This window comes from Podarcis pityusensis (assembly GCF_964106645.2).
Source record: "Podarcis pityusensis genome assembly, chromosome: 3".
NCBI classification, from domain to species: domain Eukaryota; kingdom Metazoa; phylum Chordata; class Lepidosauria; order Squamata; family Lacertidae; genus Podarcis; species Podarcis pityusensis.
This window is the reverse complement of record NC_138026.1, coordinates 2,696,519-2,709,170: the sequence shown is the minus strand read 5'-3', so window position 1 is coordinate 2,709,170 and position 12,652 is coordinate 2,696,519. Positions and strand designations below refer to the sequence as shown.

The following is a 12,652-nucleotide window of genomic DNA, read 5'->3' as shown; positions in this document are numbered from 1 at the left end:
GTCAGAAACTTTTGAAGCACACAATTTTGTAAGCATAATGGCCTGATCCTAAATTTAGAACATGAAAATGAATGGTTCCAGGACCTGCATATTCAGCCTTAATCAAAAGATTTACAGGTGCCTTTGCATGTTAGAGACCCGGATGTAATTCACACACACATCACCACCGAATTGAAGGGGGAAACTACTTGCAAGCAGAATAACACTGTGTAGTATCACTTGTGCAGTATCACCTATAGGCTGAATCAATAGGATTGTGGTGTGCGGAAAAAGAGGGGAGGGGACAATGGACGGCAGATAAATTTCCTATTTTTTATGTTACTGAGAGCTAATGAATAAATTGCATTAGAGTAATATGCAAATGACATGCACTTAAATTAAATTGCGTGCTAGAAATGTGAAAATCTGGGAAAGTGTGCTTTTTAGAAATGGCTTCAGGGAGCAAGGAGTGCAAGTGACTTGCATCTTCTGTCCTTCCTTGTAATCTCTGAAGTGGGCCTTTTTATCTAGCCTCTGCCAGATGCAGAAACCATCTGTGCAGGCTAGTGCAGGGAATGTGGCTGAGAGGTAAACATAAAGTTTCTGTTCACACATTACAAAGAGTATAAGAAACCATCCTATATCAAATATTTCCCGCTAGCCCAATATTGCCTTCTCTCTCTGCTTGTGGCTCCCAGGTATCTTCTGTTCTCACAACAGGCACATATGCTGCTTTGGTCTGGATAGTTGTGCAGGCACAAAAAAACAGCATGGGACAAACTGTTCCTTCTTTCCCATTTTGCATCTTAGTTTCCCAAAAAAGTTCTGCACTATGTCCAAAGCAGGCAACTGTCAGTTAATAAGCCAGTATATGATCTAGGGCTAAGGAGGAACACTCAGCCCCAACACTTTTTCTCAGCTTCATAATCATGGTCCAAATGACCATCTGAACTGAGCTGAACTGCCTAGCACCCAATACCACTGCCTGTGGATGGCATTAAAAAAGGGACAATGGGCCTTGACCCAATAGCTGACCAGGGATAAGGAGTGGAAGAAGACTTTAGTGAACTTCAGATGAAGCTATGTCACCACAGGCAAGGGAGAGCAATCCCATTCTGAAGATTTCTGAGACCCTTTCAGAAATAAGGAAAGGTTGATGGTTTCCAGATGCACATTCCACTGAGTATGGATCCTGTGCAAGGCGCGTAGGAATAAATGTCTATTGCTGTAGAGCAGTATTATGTAGATTGCTGCTTTTGGCATTTGTCTTTGAGGTTGCCAGGGCTATTATGACACTTTCTACAGTTCTTCAGTATTTATTGTTTACTGTCAGTATTAACTTACTTATTTCTAAAAAGAGTGGTGCTGAGACCACCCTCTGGCCCAGAAGCCTTGCTCCTTACAGACAGATATGCAGCCAGATTGCCTATGGCTGCAGAATAAGTGGACCACTCTTCTCTGAGGACAAAGCATTCAGTGGCAGAAGGCTGCAGAACCACATCTGGTGAACCCAATTCCACAATTGAACCCTGAGTATTAATATACGTGGTTCCTTCTACTTCAGCGAATTATTTTACATCTAATGCCTCCATTCATCTGTTAACTCTGAAGACAATGTATTATGTCCTATGGAGCAATGATGTTCGAGAGTAGAAGAAAATCCTTTAAAGTAAATGAACCTGCATCCCAATAGGCAAATAAAGAGGCAGACACATAAGCTAGGGTTGAACAGGCTGCTTTTATTTAGACCTTAAACTGAAATTAGCAGAGGAGGATGACTATGGGGCGGAAACTATAGCCATTGGACGACTTACCCTTGCCTACAGAGCTTTCCAAACTTTTAATGCTGTGACACACATTTTAGACATGCATCATTTCACAACATAGTAATTCAGTTTTACTAGCAAACCAGAGGTTAAACTAACCCCTTTCCAGATCCAGAAGGACACACCTACACATTGCAGCCGACACACTAACATGTCGCGACACACACTTTGGAAAGCTCTGAATTAGGCCATGGCTCCCTAGCCTGCCCTGATTCCCTAGTCCCCACCCTCTAGGACCGCTGAATCCCAGGTGGATAAGGGAGTCTTGCCCTCTAAACTACAGAGTCCGATAAGTGAGCCTTGGAGCCAGTCCACCAACTGAAAGGTGCCTAAAGGATGTCACCAGGCTAAACCAAACTATTTCTTTTCCCTCACCTAAACTGCCAAAAATGACCAAATCCAGAAAATTAGCCTAATTAAACAACACAGCAGTCCATCTAGCATTCTTCTTCTATTGGGTTGTTGTTGTTGTTTGATTATATATATTGTGATTTTATTTTTTTATTTTGTTCTGTGAACCACCCTGATACCTCCGGGTATAGGGCGGTATATAAATTCAATAAACAAATAAATAAAATATTCATTGTGAAGTAGACAAAAAACCAATCTGTGATCCAAAATGCAGACTGGGAAAAATTCCTGCCTGGCCCCCTAGTGGCAACCCTGAAGCACACGGGGGGGGAGGGAGGGAGGGGGCTGCTACAAACAGAGTTGCAGCCTTTCTCAACCTGTGGGTCGCCAGATGTTGTTGAACTACAACTCCCATCACCCCTAGCTAGCAAGGCCAGAGCTCAGGGATGATGGGAGTTGTAGTCCAGCAACATCTGGGGACCCACAGGTTGGGAACCGCTGGAGGGAAGTCCGCTTTTCCCTTAAATGTAGGGATCAAGCTCTCCCCTGCTCCTCAGACCACCTTAGGAATGCACCAAGGATTTTCCTGCTCTGCTTCTCTTGCCCAGCGACCCACAAGGAGACCCAGCCTCCAAAGCACCATCCAGGCCTTTTGCTGAACGTTCATCCAGCAGTACAACTTCTTAATCCTTTGTTCTCGTGTATCATTTATTTAGAGTAGCTTAAACCTAGAGTCCTAACTGAGTCCAAAAAAATCAATGTAAATTAAAGGTTCTTTTAAACGTTTAATGATTTAGTAATTAACATATTGATGAACTTTTGCAACTTGCCTAGGGAAAAGGAGCATGACCTAGAGAGGCGGTACGAACTGTTGAACAGGGAGCTGAGAGCAATGCTTGCCATTGAAGGTAAGAAATGTTTTGAATGTTTAGGCTTCTGTCTGTGAAAGTATTCTGCTTTTAGATACAAACCAAAAATGCTGTGTGACCCCTTCTAGATCAATTAGGAACTTTTCGTTTATTTATTTCTTTAAATAGCATAAGCTCTGACACACAGCACTGGTTTTGCCTCAGTGCAAAAACAGAAGAAATGACACATCAGATTAATTATTTTTACATCTTAAATATTTGTTAGCAACAGTACTTCCACAGAAAAAATAGACCTCACCCATCTTCATTATAAAAATATCATGCACATGTCAAGTAAAACATTTTTTCAGAGAAAATGACAGCATTAGTGCAACCCTTTGCACGTATATTTTCTTGATTCTCTGTATCTTTCTAAGCAGCTACTCACTTCACTGGAATGAATACTCATGAGCAGATTGACATAAGGGATAAACAATGGTCTCCTCATCCTAATGCTTTTAAAGAACTGTACAATAATCCAAAGGATGATTTATAATAAAAGTAAACATCCAGATAGGTTAAACTACTGCTTTACCTTATTTTGTTATTTAAATATGCTAGGTTTCTTTATAAAGCTGTTCTACTTATAGTTTTCAGCCACATATTCTGCCTTTACAGTTCAAAGATGTTTGCTTAAAAGTTAATCCTCTGGGCTCTGTAAAATGGACCTTTTGTCTAATCAATGCAAATTGATTTTGCTATTCTGTATTGACCTCTTAACCCTTTGACTGTCCATGGTAATTTCTTTCTTCACCTGATAAGGTACCTGATCCATAATGAATCAATTCTAATTAGTTTAGAGACATCACTGAAAGCATGAGTTTGGGAGGAAAAGGCGTGAGGTGTCAGGTAGCTTTCTAATCCACCTCTTTGTAGCTTTTTGACAAAACTCAAGAATTACAGGAATCCTGAAAAAAATATAAACCCTTAACATGTTTATTGCTTTCTAAAGAGGGATTTGACAGCAACAATAACAAAATGTTCAAAAGAAAATAAAACTTTGGGCCCAGGCATCTAGAAGGTGTCTTTTGGGAGACTTCTAAGTCTTTGAAGTTTGGGGGCTTCTTAAGTAAAAGTGTGAAGTAACACTGAGTTAGCTTTTGAAGAACATGAAGCAGGTTTATGCAGGCCTGAAAACAGCAAAACATATTTTTCTTTTTAAAAATATGTACTAGAGACATCATTACAATAATTGGTATTAATAATAACATCAGCAGCAACAACATCTGGAGGGCTTTTCAAAAGTTGAATAGTGTTGTTGTTTATGCCTTAACATTTAAATGTTATTTATATTATTCTGCTAGATTCTCAAAGTTACCCACTCCCCTTCTGCCACCAAGATCCTCTTAAATTAGTCTTAGTTATGTTTCATTTATTTCAGGGGTCAGCAAGGCTTACCTTGCCTGGCCCAGTACACTGCCGTGGAGCCCCCTCCGTGGGCTGGATTGTGGGTGGGGGCGCGTGAGTGGGCGCACCTGAAATTTCCGGTGTCTGCATCTACACAGACACGATTTCTGGCACTGCAGAAGTGAGTCCCCATGCCGCGCTGTGTCGGTTTAGCGCAGCGCGCGAGGACTTGCCAAGAGGGCGGCTCGGTTCGGGGGCCGATAAAACAACCCCCGTGGGCCGGTTGTGGCCCATGGGCCTTAGGTTGCTGACCCCTGATCTAGTTTAACAGGTTAATGGTGCTGTTCTGAATATATTAAGAGGGTTGTCCATCTGCAGCATAAATGTAACATTGGCCCAGTTGCACAAGCATAAACAAAGGTGGTCACTTCAAAAATTGCAGCCACTTTGCTCATCCTCCAGTTCTGCTGCTGCCATGATCCCCAGAACTAAGCTATGATTTAGCATTATATCTGATTTGTACTCCCCCCCAAAAAAAAACACGCACAAAAAAAACAAACAAACCAAAAGCAGTAAGCCAAGAACAAACCTTGTCTACAGCTCATAGTTTGTTTGAAGCTAAGCCAGACAATGGCTCCAGGCAGCAAAGAAGCAGTAGGACTGGAGTATCTGCCTGCTTGCTCACTCACTCACGCTAAGCCATGGTTTGGCTTATCACTCCATACACTATTTTTAATTTTTTTCTTTTAAATGGCATACCCCACTTTTTGAGGCACTTCTCCATAAAGTGATGAGTAAAAACCAACTCTACCCGACAATAAAATATAAAAATATGAAACACAGTACTGTACAATTAAACATTAAACCAATATAAAAAGTTAAATACATAAATTGAATATAAAATACAACACAGGTGTTTTAACAGTGTTAAAACAAAAAAGCCAACAAGAATTTGAAACTCCAGAAATAAAATACACTAATTTTAAGCAACATCTTCAACAAACATTGAAACCACAACATTGGGGCTTGTTTCACTTCTAAGGGAAGAAATTTCAGAGACCTGGTGCCACAGCACTAAAAGCACCTGCTCAAGTCACAGCATGCTTTATTGCCGTGGCATGTGGCACCATCAACAGATGGTTTCATCCATTGATCTAAGGGACAGGGCAACTTGAATAAAATATTGTGGGGGCCAGGTAAGCCCACATAATTGATCAAATGACACTGTGCACATACGCCATTTGAATGGGACTGCCCATCAACTTTGTGGAGGCCTGGCCCCCTCATATATTTTATTGTGGGGACTGAAGCCCCCACGGTCCCAAGGAGTTTGCTTTCTATGGGACTGGGGTAGAGTGTAAGGAGAGAGGCAGCTGTGCAACTTTGTGCTTTTGGTGCATTTCACCCTAAACTGAAACAAGTCTTAGCAATTCCTGAGATGCTGATTACATGGTTTCTTCATTCAACACTGTAACACAACTAACAGAGAGAAACACTGGAGGCAGGGAATGCCTTATTTCCATGGAATTTTGGAAACTTATCTGAATGGCAGATATAATCAGATGTATATCCAAGGACAGATTTGGTTTCTGTGGGATGCATTCACAGTCTTAAACCAACTCCCGTCACACAGAATCACACAACCCCATTGAATCCAGTTGTGGCTTACTTCCAAGTGAGTGTACATAGGATTGCAGTCTCAGTGAACCTGTAAGCCAGTGATTAAAATGGAGACATTTGCAATAGAACATCATTTTGGGGTGTTGAAGCCTTTCACACAGAATACAGGCCTGACCAACCACATTCTGGTTTTCTTTTGGCCATATATTCTTATTTTTACAAGCAATACTGCCATCCCAGCAAAAGCCACAGGTCAACATATAATCTGGTTACGTGTTGAAAGAAAACGACATATTTCTTGAGGATCAGGAGCACCAACTTGAATAAAATATTGGGGGGGGGCAGATAAATCTCAGCCCCGATCCTAGCAACGGAGGTACCTAGTGCTGGTGAAACTGTTTATTCCCACCCACCCCTCACCCCATTTTTAATCACCAAAATAGCTCTGTGAGGCTGACTGGCTAGCCCCCTCAAATATCTTATTGTGAAGCTAAAGGGACCCGAAAACCAGTGCAGAATAAGGCTGTCTCATGAAAACAAAGTATAAACATAGAGTAGTCACCAGCTGAGTATTGAGGAGCTTTGGGTTCCAGCCACCTTTTTGCATGCATTGCGCCACTTGTTAAAATTTAATGCCTCCTTAGAACAGCTGAAGTTCATGTTTTACACACCTTAGGAGTGGCGTGTGTTCATTTTTCTACCCAACAAATAGATCTCCTTTAGAAATGTGTACATCTTGATTCATTCTTGGCTTCGAGTTTGAAGTAGGTGCTCTTCTTAAAAGGATTTATGCATAGGTTCACTATTTTTGTAGTTATGGTTTATATGATAAGCTTTTATATTTAAAATCAATATGTAATCCTGTGGAGGAGCTTATCCCCTAAAACCCCATTTGTAAATCTATTTTAGCTTTGTTACACGGCGCTGCCACAGTATTCCATAGATTGATTAGGTTCAGCAGTAGAATCCTATCAAATGGCTTCCTCTGATGATGATGCAAACTCTTTCAGGATTGCTAGTTGACTGGAACTAAAGATAAGGCTTTGACTGCAATCCCCCAATGTGCTCTTTACAAAACGAGTGTTAATTTTCATCAAAAGTTGCAAGGCTTATTTTATAGTGACAAGATTTAAGGGATTTTTATTATAGAACTTTGGTCATTTTCAATATACTGGAGTATATTTCTGCTAGAATACCAATATGTGTTTTCTTTTCCCAAACTAATTATCTCCTTTTAAAGAAAATAAATAGTAACTGATTCAGAAAAAGAAGCCCTGCATACTTTAGTTTTTGCAGGTTTTTATTCTGTATAAAATTTTTAAATCTATATCCTTCTTTAAAAATTTGTTTTTGCCAGTGAGAGAAGAAACAATGTTCCCCAGTACTTAGATTTAAGCCAATCTATATACTGGTCCTTAAACCCATGCTTATGGGAGTAATCACATTGATTTCAAGGGAACTTCCTTAGAATGGCAGCTCTAAAACCATTTCTTAGCAAAGTAATGCGTGTTGGGTCTAGCTGAGCTGCAGATAATAAACGACCAGAGCAAGTTTTTTTGTTAAGAAAAAGCCTGTGATTAATATAATTTCTATGCATCTTGCTTTTGTTCACCATATAAGGATGTCAGCATATTAGGCTCCAAATAACTCTTTAGATTCACATAAGCAGCTTGCTTTCACCCAGTGAAAATTTTGGTGGCTGTTTCTTTCTTTAAATGGCTGGTGTCTGCAGCATATAACAAACTGCTCTAAGTTTCAAAAACCATTTCCTTTGTGGAGACTGGTCTGCTTTTTGAATTTAACTAAATCTTAACTTACTTTACAGAACAGGCTTCCTATGGGTTTGCTTGCTTGCTGTAGTCAGGTGGAGTAGTGAATGATTTTATTTAATTTCCAAACTTCAGAACGTGTAACTGGAGCACTCCAAGACTAAATGAGTTCAACTATTTCCTAATAAACGTGTTTAGGTGGGAGCAAAAGTTACCGTACTGGAGGCTGTGATTCGTAGCTTTTACTTTTTTAAAAAGTCCCATTGGAAACAACAGAACTTACAGTCTTCTTTTATTTTGAATCTTTGGGTATAATAGAAAACGTAATCAGAAGGATTACTGCCATTATTATTCACAGACTAGACCAGAATAAAAAAAGATTGAGGACTAGAGGACTTTGTTGGCCAATACGTATATCTACTTACACTACATTAAATAGCCTTCACATGAACTGATATAAGTAAGGTTGCTCCTACATATAATAGTGGTTAAGTTTCTTGACTTTTTAAATTTTGGAAATAGAAATGAGCATTCATGTCTGGTTGTTTACTATTTTAATTAGCAAACCTTAGCAGTACAATCCTGTGCATGTGGATTTAGAAATCCCACTGAGTTCAATAGGGCTCACGCCTTACTAAGTGTGTGTAGGGTTGCAGCCCAAGTATCATGGGATCATTTGCCCTATAAAAGAAATTTATTTCAAACAATATGTTTGGGACTCTTAGAGAATTGTATCGTATCGTTTTTGGAGAATTGTTATATTTAAGCCATAAATGACATGTGCTCTTGCTTTATTTTGCCACTCTGAATACATGCATTCAAGTGTAAGATCTCAACAAATTATGAACAGCTAAGAAATTAGGCATATTTCTGAAAGCAGAGGGAGTTGATGCCTTTCAGACTTTGGTGCTAACTATTGTTGTTGAAATGTAGGTATATCATTACTAGTAGAAATCATCTGCTACTGGGCAGCCTGTAAATGCTGTTATTAAATAAATACAGTAGTGGCAACAACAAAAATATGCTGAAAACTTTGTTGGAGTCCTTTCATGTAAGCACAGTGTCTAGGATGTAGTTTTTACAGATATATTTGTTGTTTTCTGCAGCTGTGTGTGAGGGAGTATATTTTCTCTATGTCACTGTTAGTCTGCATATACTGTGTATATTGGGGAGGCAATTTAAAGAATGGCTTTTTACTGCTGTTCTAACCTTTATTGGATAAGCCTGCATCTAATTTTTAATTTGTAAATACAAGACTGAATTCGCTCTAGCACCACTTGCTTTCATAAAGCTTCTGAACAGTTTGCTGCCTTGAATAAATTTTGCTTTGGAGGGGGGTCAGGGGGATTTGAACCAGCACATTCTTGTGTGGTTTGTGAAGATTCACATGGTAACCATTGGTGTGCATTGTTAGGTTTATCTGAATAAGCACCAGCCATGTGAGTTTTAACATGATTGCCCAGGGCAATGGAGAGAGAAGAGAGAAATCCGAAAGGGTTGCACTGTCTTGCCTCTGGTTTTTTGTGTTGTTGGTTGTTGTTTTTTAGAAAGTTGATCGAGGAGAGGGGACACCACATGAGTCAGAAGTGATGGAGTTTTCTTTTAAAGCCAGTGTCCTGTTTCCCTCTCATTTGTTCTGCTATCTCCTTCATCATCTATTTCTCCTTCTTTTCATTGTTTACCTTCCTAATGAGGGAGGCGGGGCAGACTGGAGGTTGATTGACAGGTGCAGGCCCTTGCAGTCTGGCCTGGAGAGCAGTTGGTTCAGAGCTTGAGGAGGGCTGCAGTGTTAAATGTGCCCTTTTTAATGAAACACTGCCTTATAAAAAGTAAGAGACAATGCAACACCAAAAGGAAATACCTGTATGAGACAGCCTCCCTCTTTCTGCAGCGTCTTTGAATAACAAACTAAAGCAAAACTGAAGAAGTGAAAGAAATGAGTGTAGATCTGTACTCCACCTTTTTTTAAAAAAAACTTCAACAACAACCAAATTTGGAATTGTTTCCTAGATAAAGGCCTAAGATTCAGCTATTACGCAAGCTGCCAAACAGTCTGAACAACTATGGAAGAAGCTGTGTAATACTGTCTAGCAGATGTGTTTTTACCTCAAAGAAAAATGCTGATTATCTGATACTCACTTTTAAAGTTATTCTGAAGCATCTGGTGCCCAGTGTGAGACATTTCCAACAGCTAAGATGTAGCAAGAAAGAAATTAGCAAAGAATAGGCTATTTGGAGGGGAGAGTAGGTTACAGTGAGATTAAGAAAAGTGTTTTTCTATTTGCTTTAGCTGGCTTTTTGTCTGTAATTTTTCCTGTTTCAATTCCTGTAATTTTTCCTGTATGATTCCTACATACATACATACATACATACATATGCACACACTGTGTGGGTTGGGGGTTTTTTTGCCTAGACAAACCGATATGCAAAATGGGCACATAAAGGCAAATCATCAAGTTTCCTAATTTCCAAACTGGGAGCTAGAAAATTGATTCCATTCACTCCACACTAGTGTGTTTTCATACAATTGGAACATTTTTTAATATGCCCTAGACTCTAAATGTTGGAAAACATAAAATTATTGGGTCCGATTTATCCATCTTCCCACCCTTCCCCATCAAGCTATAACCTGAAGTCATCAACTGAGAGTCTCGGCAGTTTAAAGTTACACAAATCCATAGGAATGTGAAATGAAATGACCCTTATTGGTCCCTACAAAGGAAGAGGCTTTATTGTGGAGGCCAATGATCTGGCACTGATTTGTTTAGATCATACGTAAGTTAAGCTTTCAAAGCACGCAGTTCTGGATTTCTTTCTTTTCTTTTCAGACTGGCAAAAGACCGAAGCCCAGAAGAGGAGAGAGCAGCTTTTGCTCGATGAGCTTGTTATTCTTGTTAATAAACGTGATGCACTGGTCAGAGATTTAGATGCTCAAGAAAAACAGTAAGTTTTGTATCTTGGCCAACATCTCTAACGGGAGTGTGCTTTTCCTGCATGGTAGCCTTGTTTCATCTAATACCATTCAAGAAAGGAAACTTTGAAGAAAAGTCAACAATCTAGTGCTAAAGCACTTCAATTTGTAGAAATTCTGTGCAGTCCTAGGTTCCAGTAATGACTGCCCTCCTAGCTCTTACCCATACAGTCAGATGGCAAGCCCTCCCTTCCCTTTCCCACCGCCCAGGGTCCCTTAAGTGAATAGTAGTTGGGACTTGAATTTCTGAGAGGTTCTGTGCAATACCTATTGCATTGACGTGTGAAGTAGAGCTTTATTAGGGAAACTGATGACAATTGTGTTTGGTTTCCCAGGGCCGAAGAGGAAGATGAGCATTTGGAAAGGACCCTAGAGCAAAACAAAGGAAAGATGGCCAAGAAAGAAGAGAAATGTGTCCTTCAGTGACTAGCTTTCATGGGGCAAGATACTGTTGTGTTTTATAGCTTAACCCTTCTTACATTTTGGAAATACTGACACAAGACTAAAAATACAAAATCTCAAATAATAAACTTCAGAAAATGTTTAAACCTTCCATTTGACTAGACCAGCTTTACCCCAAATTGTTTTCTTATTCCCTCACCCCACATGTTCCGATTCAAGCAATATTCCTTCAAAATCACCTTTCTCCCTGATTTACTTGCAGACTTAGACAAAAATTTTACATGTTTTTAAATAAGTCTGCATTCAAATGTTGTGGCAACACCTGGGTTGTTTAAGAAGGGGAGAAACCCTGGCTTTTTAATCTTTTGTTGAAATAACTTTCAAATACATTCTTTTATGTAATAATACTGCAGAGGGAGAGAAGACAAAAATAATTTTGAATGATTTCATCCAGTCCTGTTGTGTGTAATACTTAATATGCTACCTAAAATTGTTTAGCTAGATTATACTCAGACCATTTATTACGATGCGCTATATTTACCAATGTTTATTTCAGCAGCAGTTTCACATTTTTATTTTTATATTAAATTTAAGACTTTTTGATGTGCTCAGAGAGAAGGTTTTTTAACCTATACCTTTCAAAAGCCTTGTGATCTGAATAAGTGATTGTAATGATGAGACCGACTGAAGTGTGATCAGTTTACAAAAAAAATCATCTTTAGAGGCAATTCCATTTTTATTAATTATTTATTTACCTCTTAGTTTAGCTCCCTTCTCTTCATTTTGTTCAGCCTCTGCATTCTGGCTCCACAATGCTGTTAATATTTATTGTGTATCCATCGGGGGCCTGTCTTGCCATTATCTGCAAAATCCCCTTGCAAGTTAATATATCCTTCACTAGCATCCCACTCATTTTTGTGGAAACTGTTACATTTATTTATTACAATACTGAGTTATGTATAAATTTTCAATAAAGCTGGATCTTTCTTACCATAACTCTGGTGGTCTCCTTTTCTTACAAAACCTTTTTTAAAAAAATAATAATAATAATCTTGATATTTCTCATGAATGTTTTTATGGCATAACTTCATAGCTATTATTTTTAGACATAACATCTGTGCAAAACTAAATAAGGCCGCAATACTATGCACATTTACTTGGGAGTAAGTCACACTGAACTCAGTCTGGTTTCATTCTGAGTGTAGGATTGAACTGTAAATCTACTTTTACATAGTTTATGTTTAGCTTTCTGACGAACGTTGACTGAAAAATAGGAACAAATTGAGGTGGGGGCATGTTTTGTTTTTCAAGTTTTCTGGCTCCCATACTGTTGCACCAATGTTTTCTACGTTGGTGTTTCATATACAAATATTTGCCGTAGCATTGCCTTCGAACAGCTCTACTAAGCTGTTGTTTAAAGTTTGTGTCAGCCCCACGTTTTAACCTAATTAACCAGATGGGCAGTGCAGCCTCCTGCAT

General features: G+C 39.2%; 1 protein-coding gene across 4 annotated transcripts in view; it reads left to right on the top strand.

The window, feature by feature from the left end:
- The window catches only part of EHBP1 (EH domain binding protein 1), a 276,734-nt gene extending 264,565 nt beyond the window's left edge, over positions 1–12,169 (top strand). For all 4 annotated transcript variants that reach the window (XM_080997355.1, XM_080997356.1, XM_080997357.1 and 1 more), the window contains 3 exons: positions 2,991–3,064; positions 10,629–10,743; positions 11,107–12,169. In XM_080997355.1, coding sequence (XP_080853481.1) covers positions 2,991–3,064; positions 10,629–10,743; positions 11,107–11,197 — 280 coding nt within the window. In that variant the 3' untranslated portion in view covers positions 11,198–12,169. The remainder of the gene's footprint in view (positions 1–2,990; positions 3,065–10,628; positions 10,744–11,106) is intronic.
- Positions 12,170–12,652: the final 483 nt, after the last annotated feature.